Raw genomic sequence first — 19,546 nt, 5'->3', positions numbered from 1 at the left:
GACTACTGTTAACTTATTTACATTTAAACAGATAAACCAATATTTAAAACTTGTTTGTGAGGCCTTACGACAGCAAAGTTATCTTCGTCAGTCACATTAAAAAAAGTAAGTATGATTTTTAATAATAGTTAAACATATGTGATTTTAATATTAATGTTTCCTGTTTAGCGTGTAAGACATACGTAATTATTAGTATAACAAAATTCATAGAATCAATGTACAGATAGCTGCTGGAAAGGAAGTCTTGTATTACAATTCGATACAAACATCCTCCGGATGTAAGTGGATACGCACATCCACCCAGACACCGATGATGAACAAACAGGAAATGCTTGTTTAAGCAGCGGAAATGCTTATTTCTAAAAATCATGCGACGATGTAAGGGACAGCCATGCTGATATGAAAAATTGGTACTCACCAATTATGATGGAGAGATTTGGCAAAGGCGTGGTCAGGAGAGCTGGCAGGAGAACAAAAGAAAATCAGGAACAAGGAGGGAGAGGCAATAAGTCGAGGACCGGATTCGAAAAGCGAAGTTCGGGAGTGCCAGTGCTTATGTTTGTGTGCGGGGAAAACTCTTTTAGGCGTAATAAGTGTCAAGTTACTGAGAAGAGTTGGTGTCTCACCATTTCCCAGATGGTTCTCTGCCAAACAAAAGATCTGGTAATTGCAAAAGAAACTCTACACAGACAGTATAAGGAGCGACCGACAGCCTGCAATTACCTTCGTTTCTCCAATGTAAGAGCGCTTTGTAAGTTGTCTGCAAAGAGAGACTACCGTCAGCACTTAGAGAGAGTGGATCAGGGAGTATCCGTGAGCCTTCGTTTCTTCTGGAGCCACGTTAACGCTATTTAGAAAACTCTTCCTAGCTGCCCTCACGCATGTTTTACAACGACATCGAATCAAAGGGAACCTCAAGGGATGTGCGAACTGTTCAGGGATTTGTTCTCCTCAGTGTATACAAGGCCCCACGGAGATATTTATACCTGTTAGTGGTAACCACTTTGGAAACTCCATTTTTTCAAGACTCTCACACCAAGAAGTATTGAGCAAGCTGAGGAAGCTCGATGAGACCAAAGGATGGTTTCTCCCGTTGGTTTTGAAACATTGCGGTGGTCTATTGGCGGGGCAAATTTGTGATCTTTTCAATGCATCACTGTCATCTGGTGTCTTCCCAGAATCTTTAAAATTAGCCTACGTTGTTCCCCTCCACAAAAAAGGGGCCGTTGAAGATGTTGCTAATTATAGACCAATCTCGATTTTGCCAGCTATTGGCAAAGTTTTTGAGGACCTCTTTCTTGACAGTTTAAAGCTTAAACTGGCTGGCTTAATCTGCGCATAGCAGCATGGTTTCATGAGTGGGAGGTCTACTGTGTCGAACTTAACGTTATTTCAGTCCAAAATACATGAAGCCTTCACCGTCAATAATCAGTTGGATGCCATATATCTGGATTTTCTCCAAGGCTTTCGACACGGTAGACCACACACTACTTTTGAGAAAATTTCTTGATCAAGGATTTGGAAGCACGGAAATTAAGTGGCTGACAAGCTACCTCTCAAACCGGCGTCATTCATCAAGTTTGCTTCGGCCACTTCATCAGAATTCATTTCATACTCTGGAGTTTCCCCAAGGATCGCTGTTGGGACCCTATCTCTTTTCACTCTTCATAAATGACCTTCCTGAAGCTCTACAATGTGACTCACTTTCTGTTTGCTAATGATGTGAAACTATTTTCCATCGTATCCACTGAAGAGGACTGCCTACGAATCCAGGAAGATCTTTGTGGCGATCGACCGCTGGTGCGAAGAGAACAAAATGAAACTCAACACTAAACAATGCCAAGTGATGACCTTCCATCGGAATCCTCTCCCCCGTTGTCTATGAGTACAATATACGCAGTGAGCCCTTACCTCGTGTACTGCAGGTAAAAGATCTTGGTATTACATTAGTACCTTCACTGAATCCTGAGTTTGCATGTCCGAAACATTTGCAGCAAAGCAAACAAAATGCTTGGATTTGTCTCCCGCTTCTCAAAAGGCTTAAGTGACACGGCTTTAAAAACTTTGTATTGTGCTTTGGTACGCCAAATCCTTGAATATGGATCTCCAGTGTGGAACCCCCACCAGAAGTTTCTCATAGATGAACTAGAGACTATTAAAAGAAGATTTATTCGAATGGTGGGTGTCATGAGTGGTCTTCTCTATCGTCAGGTTCCCATCGGGGAAGTGTTCTCGTGATCTGGGACTCCTGACTCTTGCGGATCGCAGATTCTCCGCTGACGTTGTACTGCTGTCAAAAAGACCCTTAACGGCAAGATCGACTGTCCCGATATGCTGAGCCAGATCCTCTTCAGGGCCCATTCAGCCACTCGCTCCAGAGACCTGTTCGCTAGGCAGCAACATCGCACCAACCACGCAGCAAACAATACGATGTACCGACTTCAGAGTTCTGGTAATAGCGTCGCCGACATCGTTGACTTTTTTGTGGACAATATACCAGTGCTCAAGAGGAGGATCGCCGGTCTGCATGAGTTATCTGCCTAGTAGTTGCACAATGAGGGAAGACACTCGTTCTTATACTTTAACCTGTACGTCTCTCATTGCTGTTATTTATATATTGTGTCTTGTTAATTCTTGTCTATTCTTGTTTATTCATGGTTTTATTCTCATTGTTTCGTGATAATTTATTGCTGTTATTGTTCGTTGTTTTCCATAGTTTCAAATCACGGTACACACTAATAATTAATTACGTTATTGTCATTCATAGTTTATATCCGTATTCGTCACTTAACTAGTTTATTAATCGTTATTGCTCTATTTGTCACTGTAGTTGTTTTACTTTCATTGTTTAATTATTGTTCAAACTGTAAAAATGGAGATGTCCGTTGAAATGTAAAATAAAATAAAATAAAATAAAGTTCAAACAAAATGTAAGTTAAGAAAATCTTGTATTTAATTTTAGGAACGTAGTGTTATATATCAGGGTTCATTAATCATTTTAATACGTCTCATTTACAATTCCGAGGTACGTGTACCTAAAGTAATGAAAAGAAAAGATTATAATGTGTAGAAATCAAATGAATAGTTTAATATTGAAATTCATATTTTCTTATTTCATATATTTTATTTAAATGTTCTCAATTTGGAAAGTCACCCATTTGTTTTAATCATGTAAATTTATGTAAATGTTTAGATATTTTAAAAGAAAGTTTTCTCACGTTAGTTCATGAACATATATTTGTTGCAACACTAAAAAATTTACTAATAAATGTTATAGTTAAATAAATTAAACCTAATTGGTATAAAAGTTGTGTTCAATATGTCGGTTGATGATATCCATTGCTATTAAAAATTTTAATCAATATAATGAGATGCTATTACAAATTAAATATGTGTTGGTTCATTTGAGGGTGTTGTATTTCAAATCTAACCTATTATTTAAAACCTCTCACAACAGCCCTTTCTCACAATACATTATAATATTTCACAACCTTAATCTAAACAAACCAACCTTACATGGTGGAGGCGCTAAAACTGGATTGGCATTCAAATTTGTCACATGGGTGAGCACATAGTTTCTTAGGCTAGCTTTAAATTAGAACTAAATAATATTCATAAGAAAGTATTTAACTATAATAGCCTACTTCAGTGACAAACCACTCATTTACCTAAAAGACAGATTAAAATTCCAAATAAAATTTTTTTTCAAACCCGTAATATGAGTAATGCCAAGTAAACTAACTAGGGACGTCAATGGACATGTATAAATAAATGGAAATCATACTACACGAAGATTTAATACCATTAGACACATACAGGACTTACAAAAGTGACGTAGTAAAAATATTAAATAAAAATGGAATACAATCTAGTGACACAGACACTGTAGCGGACCTCAGACCTATCCTAGCGGCACTTAAGAACTTAACACGTATAAGCGCAAGTCACCCTAATATTAAAACCATCTTTAATAATTTAACTACACGAAAGACTCACCTTAGTGAAGAGGACAGGGAAAACTATAAGGATCTAGCTACAATCGAGGATTTTCTAGCGCAGAAAACAAATTTATATGACACAGTACATAACCCTGAGGCGGAAATCAAGACACAAGCACCCCCAATCTTAGTACATTACGAGCTACTCACACTACCTGACAGAACTAACACAGCAACCATGGGGGAAAACATACCGTTAATATCAGCTGGGACTTACACAGATCTCCAGAGTGAAAATCCACAAGGTTTTTTAGACAAATTCCTAGTGCAGCAACTTCAAACATATGTACAGACAACACTAAAGTTAATTTATTCCCAGCACATTTATCAGGCACAGCACTAACTTGGTTCAAACACTACAAGCAAAAACAACTAGGGAGAAGAAGGAAGTCGAAGTCTGGATTCGAAAAGCGACGTTCGGGAGTGCCGGTGCTTGTGTTTGTGTGCGGGGAAAATCTTTTGGCGTAATAAGTGTCAAGAGCAAAAAAAATGTAAGTTAAGAAAATTTCACAAGCGTAATTTCTAAATTAATTTAATTCATTACTGGAATTATACTATATAAATTTTGAATGCTATTTTTTCTCAACCCTCGAAGAGCCAATACTTTAATATGTTTATAGCAGCGTCAATGTCATAGGGAAAAGATTGTTATATGAAAATAATCTGATACCTAAGCGTTATAAACACAACTTTGACGGAGGGTCCACGAGTTGTCAGAGAACAATATTATGATCTTTGTCTAATGTTAAATATAAGTAAAATATATCTCTGATAGGCATTTCTTGTTAAACCGAATGTTTTCTTTCCTTTGCTACCTTTAGTGTGTTTGATTGGTAGCCATTATTTAATATTAAAGTGTTAAAATTTAAATTCAAAGACAACAAAATATCTGGAAAGGAAACATTTGTACCATTTGACATAGAAAACATGCACTGAAACATTTCTGTAAATTAAACATTACAGCATATTACTGGATATAAAAAATAGAATTTTAACCGAAATTAGAGATGAAATAATAAAACTGACAACAGTTACTGTAAATCGAAACTATCATTTAACGATTCGGGATTTTAAAAACAAGAACCTGGACTAGCTATGGGTTCTCCTCTGGCAGGTTTATTAGCAAATATATTATTGCATAAATTGGAAACCAACAACAAAATCAAGAGTAATAACTTATTTAATGATAAGTACTTAACAGGTTCTGAATAAAAGATAAATGATTTCTCAACATCTCTTCAATCGTTAAGTAACATTAATACATTAAAAAAAAAACACTTCAAAAAAGAAATCAACTCTCTGATCTGATAATATAAACGGAAATGGTACCTAATAATAAATAAACAATATTCAGGAAACATATAAAACCCACATTCTTTTGTCTAAATGTTGTAATCATTCTTGAAACAGTAAAATGGCAGCATTTAACTAAATTGTGAAGAGCTTAACAAAAATTTAATTTAATATACCTTGTTCAAACAGAAAAACATAATTATAAGCTTGGAATAAAAATGGACACATTTCCTAACAATTTTAAAAATATACAATAATCTATAGCTAAACCAATTAAATTATAAATAATATGAAAACAAAACCAAATATATTTAAGAATTTGTTTATCCTTTAGAGTCACTCTAATTAAAACTACAAGGAAAACACTTGAAACTTTACATTAATGAACTATAAACTCATTTAATACATAAAAAGATTTGATTATATATTACATACAATGCCAAGTCAACACAAAACATCAAATATTTAATCAAATATCATGATAAAGAAAGTGAACCCAAAAGTAGACTTTACCGACAAAAGATTAAAATTTCGTACAATGTTATCACCATGTGTGTTTAATTTGTTTTAGTTTGTAATTTTTTGTGATCTTATGCAATTTTTATCATTTCATGATTTCCGAAACACTTGTCAGGAAGTAAAATGTTATAAAAGGGTACTACGAGTATGTATTTTTTTTCTAAACTAATTTGCTATAAAGGCCTTACACATTAAACTTGTTATATATATTGAGCTCACAAGTAAAAGCCTAGCTAGTTAAAAGAACTAAAATAGTAAGTTACACATCTGTGGTCGTGAACTGTGGAGTAGAGCGGTATAACACGTTTCAGTGGGAAGGACGTTTTCCAGTAAACCACATTCCAACCGAATATATTTCATCAAATCGTGTTTATTTTGTTAATGTTAGCATCTCGCATTGTTATTTACTCAGTTTATTCGTATTATAATCGATTCCTTTACAATAAAACACACGACTAGTGGCAAGTGACGTATTACATTTTTAACGTAGGTCTGGAAGTCGGACATTGAAGCACATATTATCTTAAGCGGTAAATAAGATCATATGAGTGGCATTAGTAGTATTATTGTTTGTAAATATTTAATCTTGATTGTTTTTAATATCTTTTTCCATCGATTCATGATACAAAGCCAAATGAGATTAGTTTGCAAATCACAATATCATTTGATGTTGAAGTGTGGAACAGAAACCGTTATTGATACTGTGTGGAATATCACAGTCTATAGTTTAGCCCATGACAGGCCACTTCAAGAAACGTACCTTGGCACGAGAGTTTGGTGACTCAGAGGGGCGAGATCTTGAGGAAATAGAGCCTGACAATGCCAAACTGTTGAGGGAATCAATGGAATTCTCCGGGGCAGATGCGCAAACGTACACATGAAGGGCAAGGGCAATATTATTGAAATAATGAAATAAAATAACTATATATACAATTATAATACACTTTTAGATCTCATTTTATTTCGGTCAATGTACATTTCGAATTCTAGGAATTCATCTTCAGGTACTGTTAGGTTAAGGTAAATTATGAAAAAACAGTACATCTTTAATAAAAATAACTATTACAGAAAAAACAAAATTAGCCATTTTCGAATGTAATTTGGAAATACTACAAGATGTGCACGGTACTACTATGCATAGAGCCAGTAATTAAGAACGACATCCCCCTCTTTTCTGTTAAACTCTCTCGAGCCTCAAAGGGGAACAGTTAAGAAAATATCAAGACTTATCGGAGACAAAAAGAAAAGAATCCTGGCCGAGTTAGTTTTAATTTTACTGAGATAAACAAAAGAGGAACGTTGTTGTTTGAATGCATACATTTAGACACCGAATTAGGTCATAATTTTAAACATCCTATATCTAAATAGTTGTATAAGTATATTTGTTATAACACTCACCTGTTCTAGCATGAATTAAATATAAAAAACTAATTTAATTACGACCCATAAACAAAAATTAACAATTTACCAATATAATTGTGACATAGTCAGCTGACTATTATTTGTTTTTGTTGTTGTTTATATTCCAATATTTATTCATTCATTATACAGTCTTCAATAAAGATGTTTTAACTGTTGCATTTAACTTAATTATCCTAGTTGGTGTCAGAAGATGTTGAAAGTAAAGCCACCCAAGCCTTTTTCTATATCAGAAGATGGAGATTTCAAAAACTGGGAAATCTGGAAACAAAGCTTTGAGTTCTTTGCCAAGGCAACCGGGTTGAAGGAAAAAGAAGGTAAGGTTAAAGTAGCTACATTCATGACCATATTAGGGTATGAAGCAATACCAGTATTTAACAGTTTCTCACTATCTGGAAAAGCAAATTCAGATTTAAGAACAGTAATAAAACATTTTGATGATTATTTTTCTCCTCAGAAGAATACTATTTACATTAGATACATGTTTAATATTGCGGTCAAAAATGAAACTGAGAGCGTAGGTGAATTCATCTCACGACTGAGAAACTTAGCTCAGGACTGTGAGTATGGGGTTCTAAAGGACGAACTTTTTAGAGATAGGCTGGTAGTTGGACTAAGCGACACCTGCCTAAAAGAAAAACTGTTGCTAGAACCAAAACTTACTCTAAGCAGGGCAACAGAAATGGCACGACTAGTCGAGCAAACTAAGAAACAATCTGGAGCCTTACAAAATACAACACCAAGTATAGATCAGGTAGCCAGTCAACAGCTTGAACCACTGCATAACCAGCGTGCGATTTGTCAAGTTGTCAATAACAGTTTTAAAAGTTTAAACAAGAATAATAGTAATTTAGGTAGAAATCTTATATTCCAATGTAGAAACTGCGAAAACCAGCATGGTCCACGTCAGTGTCCCGCATTTGGCAAGGAGTGTTTGAAATGTTCTAAGCTCAACCACTTTGCTAGGTATTGCAGGTCTGAATCAAAAACTTCAATGCCAGGAGTTTCTATGGTCGAACAATCTAACAATGCAAGTAAGGATACCACAGAGGAACAATATTTAGGTGTAATGGAAATTGCTCGTAGTGAGGCTAACGACCGATGGGTAGTTACAGTAAACACAAGCAACATAAGCTTCAATGCAAACATTGATTCAGGAGCAGCTTGTAACGTACTGCCAAGAAAAATTGCAGAGCGCCTCAACGTACCTATGTCTTCATCAGCAACTAAACGCCTTGTTACGTATAGCAAACATTTCATTGAAGTCTTAGGTGAGGTTGAAGTAAACTGTTTTATTCGTAAAAGTCGAGAAGAAACCAAGATCAAGTTTTTAGTTGCAAATAGTGATAATGTATCTCCAATATTAGGAGCTGCAACTAATGAGCAGATTGGACTAATAAAAAGGGTAGAAAGTACAAATAGTATGAAAGAAATGAGTGCAATAAAGGATTTTATTTATGATATAGATTTGGTTGAAAATCCAGTTTTCAGAATACATGCTGCCAGAAGAATACCATTTGCAATTAGGGACGAGATGAAGAGTGAGTTAGACAAAATGGTTGAGTTGGGGGTAATCAAGTCGGTTCAAAAACCAATCCCAGTTGTGTCACCTTTAGTTGTGGTTAAACAAAATGGAAAACTAAGAATTTATTTGGACCCAACTGATGTCAATAAAAACCTACTCAGAAGATATTACCCTCTGAAGACATTGGATGAAATCCTCGCAAAATTAAATGGTGCAAAATATTTTACTAAACTAGATGCCGAGAAAGGTTTCTGGCAAATAAGAGTCAGTGAAAGATCTCAAGATTATTTGACATTTGCTACACCTTGGGGAAGATTTTCCTTTATACGATTGCCTTTTGGACTCGCGTCCGCTCCAGAAATTTTCCAAAAGTTAATTTGCGACATTCTCAAGGATGTGCCATACACCGAATGTGCTATGGATGACGTAATAATTTATGCAAAAATTGTTGATGAACTTAGAAACGTAACTGAAATCGTTAAGAAGCGGTTCTCAGAAGCAGGACTGAAACTAAATGACAAGAAATGCGAATACGAGATGACTAAAATAAAATTTTTAAGTCATATTATAATTAGTGGAAATGGAATTCAAATTGATGAAGAGAAAATACAAGCCATCGAACAATTGCAGGCCCCTACCAACCTAAAAGAGCTTAGACGACTAATGGGCATGTTAAATTACTTGTCAAGATTCATTCCAAATTACTCTGATCAAGTTCTTCCTCTGAGATCACTTTTGAAGAAAGATCATTACTTCAGTTGGACTGTAGATCAGGAAAAGGCATTTGAAAATGTAAAAAAAGCTATTACTACAGCACCTACACTAGGATTTTATGATGTAAAGAAGCCTGTGAGACTGTCAGTTGATTCAAGCCAACATTCAATTGGGGCTGTTCTATTACAGGACCGTCCAATTGCCTATGCTACAAGAGCATTATCACCAACAGAACAAGTAATGCCACAAATAGTAAAAGAAGCTCTTGCGGTACAATTTGGTTGCACAAAATCTCACTGTTTTATTTACGGTAGACCATTGACTATAGAGACTGATCATCAGCCTCTACAAACAATAATTAGAAAAACATTGAATGAAGCACCTGTTCGTCTTCAAAGGATATTTCTAGAGATAATTCCTTACGATCCGAAAATATTGTACATAAAAGGAACAAATATGCACATTCCAGATGTTTTAAGTAGGGACTGTAAAACGGCTGAAAATACTACTATGCAGGAAAAAGACCTTGAAGTGATATTAATCTTCTCAATACATCCATACAATCAGCTTTTAAGAGTCAAAGAGGAAACATTGAAAAGTTCCACCTTACAAGAACTAATACAAGTAATACAAAATGGTTGGCTTAAATCAAAAACTGAGTTGCCTAAGAGCTTGCACTTATTTTGGAATTTCAGAAATGATGATGGTTGAAGATGGAGTTGTGTTCAAAGAAACCAAAGTTGTAATTCCAAATAGTATGAAAACGGATATTATCAAAGCTATTCATACTGGACATCAAGGAATTCAATCTTGTTATCAAAGGGCAAGAGAATCCTTGTACTGGCCCAACATGTTTGAAGATTTGAGTGACTTCATACGATCATGCACAGTATGCCAAAGTCAGAGCAGGGCAGAAATAAAAGAACCCATCAAAAGTAAACAAATTCCAATCAGGCCATGGGAGGTTACAGCAGCTGATTATTTTAAGTTCAAATGCAAAAGTTACCTTGTTCTTGGTGACAGCTACTCTGGTTACTTCGAACTCGCTGAAGTGTCGTCAAGTAGTTATGCAACTATCAAACAGTTGAAGTCATGGTTTGCTGTTCATGGTGTACCAGCTGTACTGGAATCAGATAACATGCCTTTCAATTCAGCAGAGTTTAAAAAATTTTCAAAACGATGGGGATTCGAACAGTCCATATCCTCTCCAAACTTCCCAAGAGCAAACGGATTGGCAGAGAGGTTTGTTCAGACAGCGAAAAACTTGGTCAGGCGATGTTATCAAGACGGAACAGACTTATTTGAAGCTCTGTTGAATCATAGAAACACTCCACGATCACCAGATCTAGGTTCTCCAGCACAAAGGCTAATGTCTAGAAGAACACAGACATTGGTTCCAATTGATGATGCGCTTCTATTGCCATCAATAATTGATCCAAAGAAAGTGCATCAACAACTCTCTGAAGCGAGAGAAAAACAAAACATGTATGGAGATAGAGGTGCAGTTCCAAAGCCAGAGTTTAAACCTGGAGAGAACGTAAAGCTAAGAAAGAGTAATCGAAGTTGGGTGTTAGACGGAGTAATTAAAGACAAAGTAAACCCCAGGTCTTACATAGTGGAAAGCAAAGGAAAACTTTATCTTCGCAACTCACAGCATATTGCCAAGAGATATGGTAAACCCAATTACCTGAAGGATTACACTTACACTTCCTGAGGAAGGGAGATGTGACATAGTCAGCTGACTATTATTTGTTTTTGTTGTTGTTTACATTCCAATATTTATTCATTCATTATACAGTCTTCAATAAAGATGTTTTAACTGTTGAATTTAACTTAATTATCTTAGTATAATCGCCTACGATGAAATGATAATACTCAGTTTATCGTTAACATAGGTAAGTAAATTCCTCAACTATTAAATATTAAACATGTTAAATTCTCGGAAATGATTAATCACGCCACTATGAAGCATGCATTGAATGTTTTAACGAGCTCTTGTCATTATTTGATAATTACATTCATACTGGTAAACATAATTAACATTATATGTTGTTGCTGATTGGCCAATATTAAAATTTCAAGCACCTCTATATTTTGTACCTTCATTTGAAAATGCCAATGAGGTCATTTAAAGTTTTAATCAGCTTATTAGACCAGATAAAATTAAATCAACTGGTTTATATAGTTCAGCAGACTCAATGCCACATAGTGACAGTTAATATTGTTTAGCTTAGTTAAACAATGAATGATCTGACTTAATTATCTACCGATTTTCTTAAACTAAGTATCGTTGAATTTTTGTCTAAATAAGAAAATATAAGATTCTAGTATGGCGTTTTATTAATATTTACGTTTTTGGGTTTTAAGAAGCCACTATTTTTTAAGTGAAGACTGTAAACTTTTATTTTTCCTTTGATTAAGTCTTTGTGACAAGCTACATACCAATTTTAACTTTTGCAAACCGTTCTCAAAATAAACATTGGCAAGTGAAAAAGCAAAATAGCTGTTGATTGTGTATTATGAAGTTTTTGAAAGTTTGAATGTATTTTGCTTTGTTTTTAACTTATGAATAATACCTGAAAAGGATGGAGATTTTGGTGACACTCTGTATATCAATATATTTACAATCTGTTGGTTGTCGGTTCATATTTCTCTTTTCCGAACTGGAGAATTTCTACGAAATCCGAAAGCGTAAAAAAAACTTACTTTACAAGAATTCGATAAAATTAAGATCAGAATCTGGGATAATATACTCGTATTTTTTCAAATTATCGCAGCAATTTCACGATGGTTGTAAACTATTCAGTCTAGATTCAAAGCCATCTATTTACACTAGTTAGAAAGTTATCTTATTTGATTAAATATATTAATATAAATAAATAGCCCGCTGTATGTGCTAAAAGTTTCATCCCCTAAGAGAACCAAATATGGTGCTAATACGTTTTTATATAATTACTCTTTATTTATTCGCTGTAACATTCAGTGTTTGTGCTTATTTGTAACTATTATAACTGCCGTTCATAATCCCACTTACAAAACATTTCTCAATTCTTAAATTCTTGGTAAATGTTTTGATATACATAAAATAAAAAAAAAAAAACATAGACACAGTGAAATCTCTTCCTTTATGAAGTCAGATAAAAATCGATGTTATTAGTATCGTATTATATTAACTTTTATATCCATCAGGGATATATGTATCCTCTTCTGGCAGATTTCGCTTTCAATTACCTTTTATTTGGCTCCGCACTGTAGGTGAACAGAATTCTTGCGAAGAAGTGTTATATTTTTTGTACTATTTAAAATACCAAATCATCTAAAAATGTCTTTGACGATTTTCATATTTAACGAACTTAATATTGAAGAAATGTTTTGATACAATGTTAAGATATAGTTATATTGATTGGTTTAAAATTAGTCCGTTAGATTTGTGTCGTTTACTGTACAACTATCTGTGTGATAACTCTTGATAAGGGAAAGGTCCTAGAAACTTAAAATAGGATCCTCTATCAAAAGTTCAAAGAGAAATAAAGTTACGGTAATCTTTCTAGAATTAAGTTTTCATAAGTAGAAAAAAGCCGAGGAAATCCCTTTTTGTACTTAGTTTTAAAAGATTGCATATGAAACAGATTACGTAGCCCTGATGTAATACTGAAAGACTTTGAGCTATATTTTTCAGTGTTAGTCTGTAGGTGTTGTGTATGCGCACGATTCTCAATGGTATCGATAACATGTGTAAGACCTATTTAAAATGTTCGATAACGTTCAGCCAAATCCCAAGGAGGGACATGTAAAATTTAAAGTTTACTGATTTGTTCTTTTCCGATATACCATGCGGATAGACATACATGAGTAAATTTTTCCATTTCCACAAGTAATTGGCTTCGCTGATGCTCAGCCATTACTATGTTGAATGGTAGGTACAGTGTGGAATATTATGAGCCTCGTTGCTAATACTAATGCTGCTATACATTTTAAAAGGTTGATTAAGGTCGTTTGTTTCATGTTAATATGAAAAATGTTCATATATATATATATATATATATATTATGTGTGTGTGTGTGTGTGTGTGTGTGTGTGTGTGTGTGTGTGTGTGTGTGTGTGTGTGTGTGTGTGTGTGTGTGTGTGTGTGTGTGTGTGTGTGTGTGTGTGTGTGTGTGTGTGTGTGTGTGTGTGTGTGTGTGTGTGTGTGTGTAAATTGTATTTGCTCTCTTTTAATTCTTGATAAAAGCTGAATGGTGGTTGTAGGCAGGGCCAGGTGTAGCCATAGTATGGGTGTTGTAGCTCGGAGACCAATATTATATCATACAACAGTATCAACATAAAAACGTATCTGGTGCAATCTTTCACTTTATCTCACGAGTTCTTGTAAAATGTTTACTAAAATTACCCTAAACGAAAATCCCCTCACTAACTATGAGAGTTCATTTTCTCTAACAATGTTTAATAAACATCTCATAAATATTACGTTAACCTTAAATTAATGTCTTACTCTATTAAATTATGTTATAGCTTATAAAATTGATTAAAGCTAATAAAGCCAGAAAGTCAGTGTTAGCCTGTTACTGCAGAAATCGTGTTTTTCTATGTATCAAACTTTATGTTTAAGACACGATATTTCAAAAACGATTTTGAGACATCAAAATAATGGTACTAAACCACCTTTAAAATAAACAAGTCTCTCCAAGACGCATAATAATCTGCAAATTGATGAAAATAATAATATTTTTCCTAACATTAAATTCTTGAATGTTTCAGAAGTGTAGATAATTTTTGAAAACAGTCTTTTGTGATCATAAGAAAAGTGTAGGAAGATGTCCTTAGTATTCTAACTTCTAGGACATAACAAGTTTTAAGAATAACTCTGCATTATGAATGATGAAAATGCTACATACTATAGATAAGAAATATACAACGATGTTTACACTGTTACAGTATAGAGGAAATTGTAGAAAACAATAACTGTGTTACATTGCTCATTTAGTTCTGAAGCGAACCATCAGGAAATAACGCTGAAATTATAATCTTAATCTTCACGCCACCGCGCCTCCGAGAACCTTCCCAAGAATTATTAAAGCAGCTGAAGGAAGTAATCCGCCCTCGACTCGACGCGACTTTGTCCCGGCATGAGGTTACTTGTGTCTGGCTTTATTAAATCAGGACATCACTAAGAAAGGGAGATTAAAGTCAAGTAATGAACTATAAGTTGCATTTAAGATGTTATAATGAACATTGGCTATATAGTTTTAATTTATTTTGTGTATTTTTAAAGTTCTTTTAATTTTTAAAATAAATATATAACTTAAAAAATTATCGTAGTATAAATAAACAGTTTATACACAACCCACCTATCTTAGCAATCATTTACACCACTTCTACACTGCGATATGTAGATAATTTCTTTATTTAAAGACATATACTGTAAATTATACTATATAATTGTACATATGACTTAGTTTCGTGTATAAATCTTCACACAGAAAAGCGAAATATTGTGATTCACAAGACGTGAAGTTGGTAATACAGGAAGTTCAATTTGTTAGGCTGTAATCAGCACATCTTGCCGTGGAAACTCCTTGACGGGTTTTTGTCAGGTATTATGCTGAGTCACGTATTCTATTGAAAGACACTATTTTGCTTTCTTTTTGTTAGTTTGGTTATGTCGTTACTTTAAATTACCTTAAAAACTTGCACTTAATGTAATTATACTAACGATTACAATTTATATACTATATATACAATTTATTTAGTTAAAATTATAAATTTTTACTTAAAAAATGGCAAGTAAAATTTTGTATGTAATTTCAAAACCACATTTATTAATCACAAAAGCTAATATAATTGATGTGGTTTACATGTATGTGTCTCTGAAAATTTAATATTTGTCGTCTTACTTTATCCTCTCAGATATCCGGGTTCAAATTCATTTTAGGATGTGTAATTATGCTCACTGACAAATAATAACCTGAAGTAATTGCTTAAAGAATCGGATCATACAACTCCAAAAAGGAATCATGGTCCAACCACCCTAATATGTAACAGGTATGTAATACAGTAAGTTCTTAAGACAAGTTCTCTTACATAGTCTTATAATGCTTTAATTTAAGCATTAGATTGATCCCTTTACAACAGTTTCGTTATAAAAGTCGGAGAAGCTATATATTGCTCAGAGAACTAGTTTTACTGACTTACCCTTTTCAATTAAGAAGAGTTGAGTACAATGATTTTATGAATTTATCTACGTTAAGTTTAGTTTCCAGCTTTTAAAATTTTATCACACTTTATTTAAGCTATAAAGTAGCAATATGGTGACAAAAATATTCCCAAGTCATTGTGAGTTATGAGGGAAACGAGAAAACTGCACGAGAGTTTTGGCACGTACGTTGCTGATGGTTTATAAAAGCACGTTCGAGAAAACTGCTGAAACCCCACAGTTGTTTTATGAAATAATTCGGTTTTTGTAGGGTAGACCGGTGGTGAAGTGGGTTAAAATTTTAACACTGGTATATTGGAATGTTAAATGTTTTGGTACGAAATGGTGAAATATAGTACAGTAAAAAATGCTACTGATAATGCCACCGTATAGCCTAAAACGTTGAAAACTGAAAAAACAAATACATACAATAATAGTTTTCTCTAATTACAAACAATTAGTTCCACTTTTATTGGTTCAAACATATATTTATTCATATCCATAAAATAAAAAAATACTAATTTTACCAAAATATTAATAAAAATTTTTCACGAATGTTTGCAGAAGTTTCACGGTACCTATAGAATAAATAACACGGGTTTCATTACTAAGCAGCCACAAACAACTTATATTTTTGTATATTAAAGTTTCAAGATAGTTAGTAATTTTTGGTATTTTGCATCTATGGTTTTATGAATAGCAAATTATTTATGGACACTTCGTTGAATTGTTCGCATATTACTATCCTGTATTATAGTTACATAATAGATGCCTGTTAATATTAATACACAACTTCAGTCCTATGTGTTAGGTTAGTCCAGAGAATACATCATTCTTAGTGTAATAATGTTCTATTTATTGGCTTACCATATATTTTTTACACAACATATAAACCATAAATCCTCAACCATATTACTCACCGTGGAGCGAAAAAAGCAATTCGGAATGTTCACGTCACTTTCAATACTGTATTTCCTTATAGATTCTTGTAACCTATAATGGTTTTCGGATATTGGTTGCAAAAGTTTTCAATGGCAGGCTATCTAGTAACATTACGAACATAATGGTTAGCACTATAGTTGTCGTGATTTCTGGAACATTAAAACAAAACGTGGTAACTAAAATATTTCTTATACACTGCTTGATAAGCCATAATAAACTAGTTTTAATAAAATAGTTCCAAAATGGCAGCCATCCGCATATGCGCAAAACTGTTATTTTGGGTATTTTACAACGGAACTCAAAATCTACATTTTGTAAAATCGTATTTATTCCTACAATTTTTAAATAACTCCTACGATATCAAGACGGCGCCCTCCAAAGGTGTAGAATTATGCAATAATATTGATCCTTTTTGAGCGAATATGAATATGTTTATAACTAATCAAGCATAAGTTTTTTATGTATTTTCAAAACTGTTAAATATACGCAATATTTTTTATAACATTAAAATTTTACATTGTGGGTTACCCAAAAGTTATCCGTTCCGCTCTTTTTTGGATATAAAACAGACAAATATCCTTTTAAATATCGGTAGTATTATACATTTTGAAATTAACAAGAAATCTTTTATCCGTATTATATGTAAACTGAGATCAACATGTGAGCCTTTAATTTTAATCATCAATTTTATAATAGTAGTAGTTTGAGATAATGGTTTCTCAGTGAGGTATTTTCTTAAAATTCTACTACTATTTTTAAGTTTAATAATGTTGAAAGAAATTGAAAATTTGCTTTTTTTAATGCAAATATCGACTTCCTCCTAAGTATGAAAACTCAACGAATGGTTTCAACTTTAAGTGTATGTGAATATTGGTTTTGATTGGCAGATTTCACTCTTTATTGTATTAGTAAAGTGAATAGATGCAGCAATTATGGCATAGCTTATTAAATCACTATTATAAACTGTGGTATACTGTACCATATTGAAGGCGACAGGAGCGTCTGGAAATATGTGCATTATTAACCAGTCTTTATTATTGTCCATGAAATATCTCAGGTAATCATTTTGATGCTTTCCAACACCAAAACGCCATAGCGACAGCTTCTAGGAGCATAAACAGTAATTCAAACTCATTCTTACTGTGAGTGAAAATTAAATAATTCTGATTAGGCCAAAACACGATTAATATAGGTAAAATTTTCCAATTTGAGATTTTGGTTAACAAATGTAACTTGATTCAAAAAATAGTAACTAAATGAATATGTTAGTAACATATAATTAATATTTACCTTGATCACGAACTTCAAACCTACATCTGAGCTCTTGCAGTTACCAAAATAGGAGTACTTTTGAGATAGTATCTTTTTATAAATTTGTTGCTGTCCCTATAAATAGAAACGTTTATTTAAATATATATATATATATATATATATATATATATATAAAATTAAAATAAATATTGAATCACAAAAAGTACTTGCTCCGCCGGGACTCGAACCCGGATCTCTCACTTGCCGGGTCAATGTGCTACCATTACACCACAGAGCCCTCACTTTATACGATTCACTTATTTTGTATTAGGCCGTTTCTTTCACATAATGTTTAAATAACAATACTAACATATGATCGGAAGACCAAATACCTGTCACATGACTTATATTTACATTCATTAAATTTGTATAAGTGGCAATAGCCTAGTTTAATTTCAATAAATATTGAATCACAAAAAGTACTTGCTCCGCCGGGACTCGAACACGGATCTCTCACTTGCCGGTTGAATGTGCAACCTTTGATATTGACTTATTATTATTAATTTACCCTAAATGTTTTATATATATATATATATATATATATATATATATATATATATATATATGTTTTTATTTCTTATTCACCCAAAACAATTTTAATTTATAGTTTTCTCCAAACCACATCTCTATCTCTTTGTAAATAATCTCCTTACAATATCTCCGTTAGTTGTAAATTTTCCTTTCAAATAGTAAGTGAATGCATATTAAAACTAATAATCCATCAAATAAGAATTCAGTCCAAATTAATTTGAAAATAGTTTTTAATCTTTGAGAAGATAGATGGGTAACTCCAGGTTATGATTGTAGTGTACATTCAACATACATCTTAGTACTACAACTATGAGGACATGTTATAATCATAACTGAAACGCACTATATAGTAGCATATATAATTAAACAAAAACACTGATGGATATGATCATTATCTGAAAGTGTGGTGGCATGAACAGTGATAGAAGGCCATTCTAAAATTTTTTGTAATGGGACATTTTTCTTGAAGAGTAATAAACGCAAAACTTTGGTAGTGAAACCTCATATTTTAATTTTAAGATTTACCATATTGTTGGAGGATTATGTACTAGTTTATAATACGAAAACAATATTTTTCCAATATTTTGTACATAGATAACGAGGTCACTTCCGTTCACTCAGTTCAAAACCGCCATTGCTGACTTCGACGTAACGAAAACATGCTTGCCACTTTTCACGTTGGATACCATTAAACATAATTTAGGCTAAAGAAGAAAATATGGTGGTATTTGATCAGTTGGGAGGTGACAAAATGTACAAATAAATTCTAAAATGTGAGTCATATATGATGATTGACAATGATTTTATGAAATTGATGATACCAAGAATAGCGTGTATCTTACGTGTCTGGCAACCAGTAAGAATAATGCTGCCTCTATAGGCTCAAGAAATTTGTCACCACAGATAGTAAAGTAAGAAACCCCACCGCGCCACAACAACCTTTGACTTCCGGTGCGGTAAGTTGTTGGAGATTTATGGGCCATCAAGCAAGTTTAAATAGGCTAACTGTTGGAGACAATTACAACAACCATTTTTAATAAAAAAGTTTAATTTCAATTTGACTTTAAGTATGTATTTAGGCTGCAATAAATATGACTTCAA

At 33.3% G+C, this 19,546-nt stretch overlaps 1 protein-coding gene across 1 annotated transcript; it reads left to right on the top strand.

The window, feature by feature from the left end:
- The first annotated feature begins 10,165 nt into the window (after positions 1-10,165).
- On the top strand, positions 10,166-11,182 carry LOC124361027 (uncharacterized protein K02A2.6-like). Its single transcript, XM_046815064.1, has one exon. It carries the CDS (start codon positions 10,166-10,168, stop codon positions 11,180-11,182), a length of 1,017 nt encoding a protein of 338 aa, XP_046671020.1.
- The last annotated feature ends 8,364 nt before the right edge of the window (positions 11,183-19,546 follow it).

This window comes from Homalodisca vitripennis, chromosome 4, assembly GCF_021130785.1.
Source record: "Homalodisca vitripennis isolate AUS2020 chromosome 4, UT_GWSS_2.1, whole genome shotgun sequence".
Classification (NCBI taxonomy): Eukaryota; Metazoa; Arthropoda; class Insecta; order Hemiptera; family Cicadellidae; genus Homalodisca; species Homalodisca vitripennis.
The sequence above is the reverse complement of the archived record's forward strand: the minus strand, read 5'-3'. Positions and strand labels throughout refer to the sequence as shown.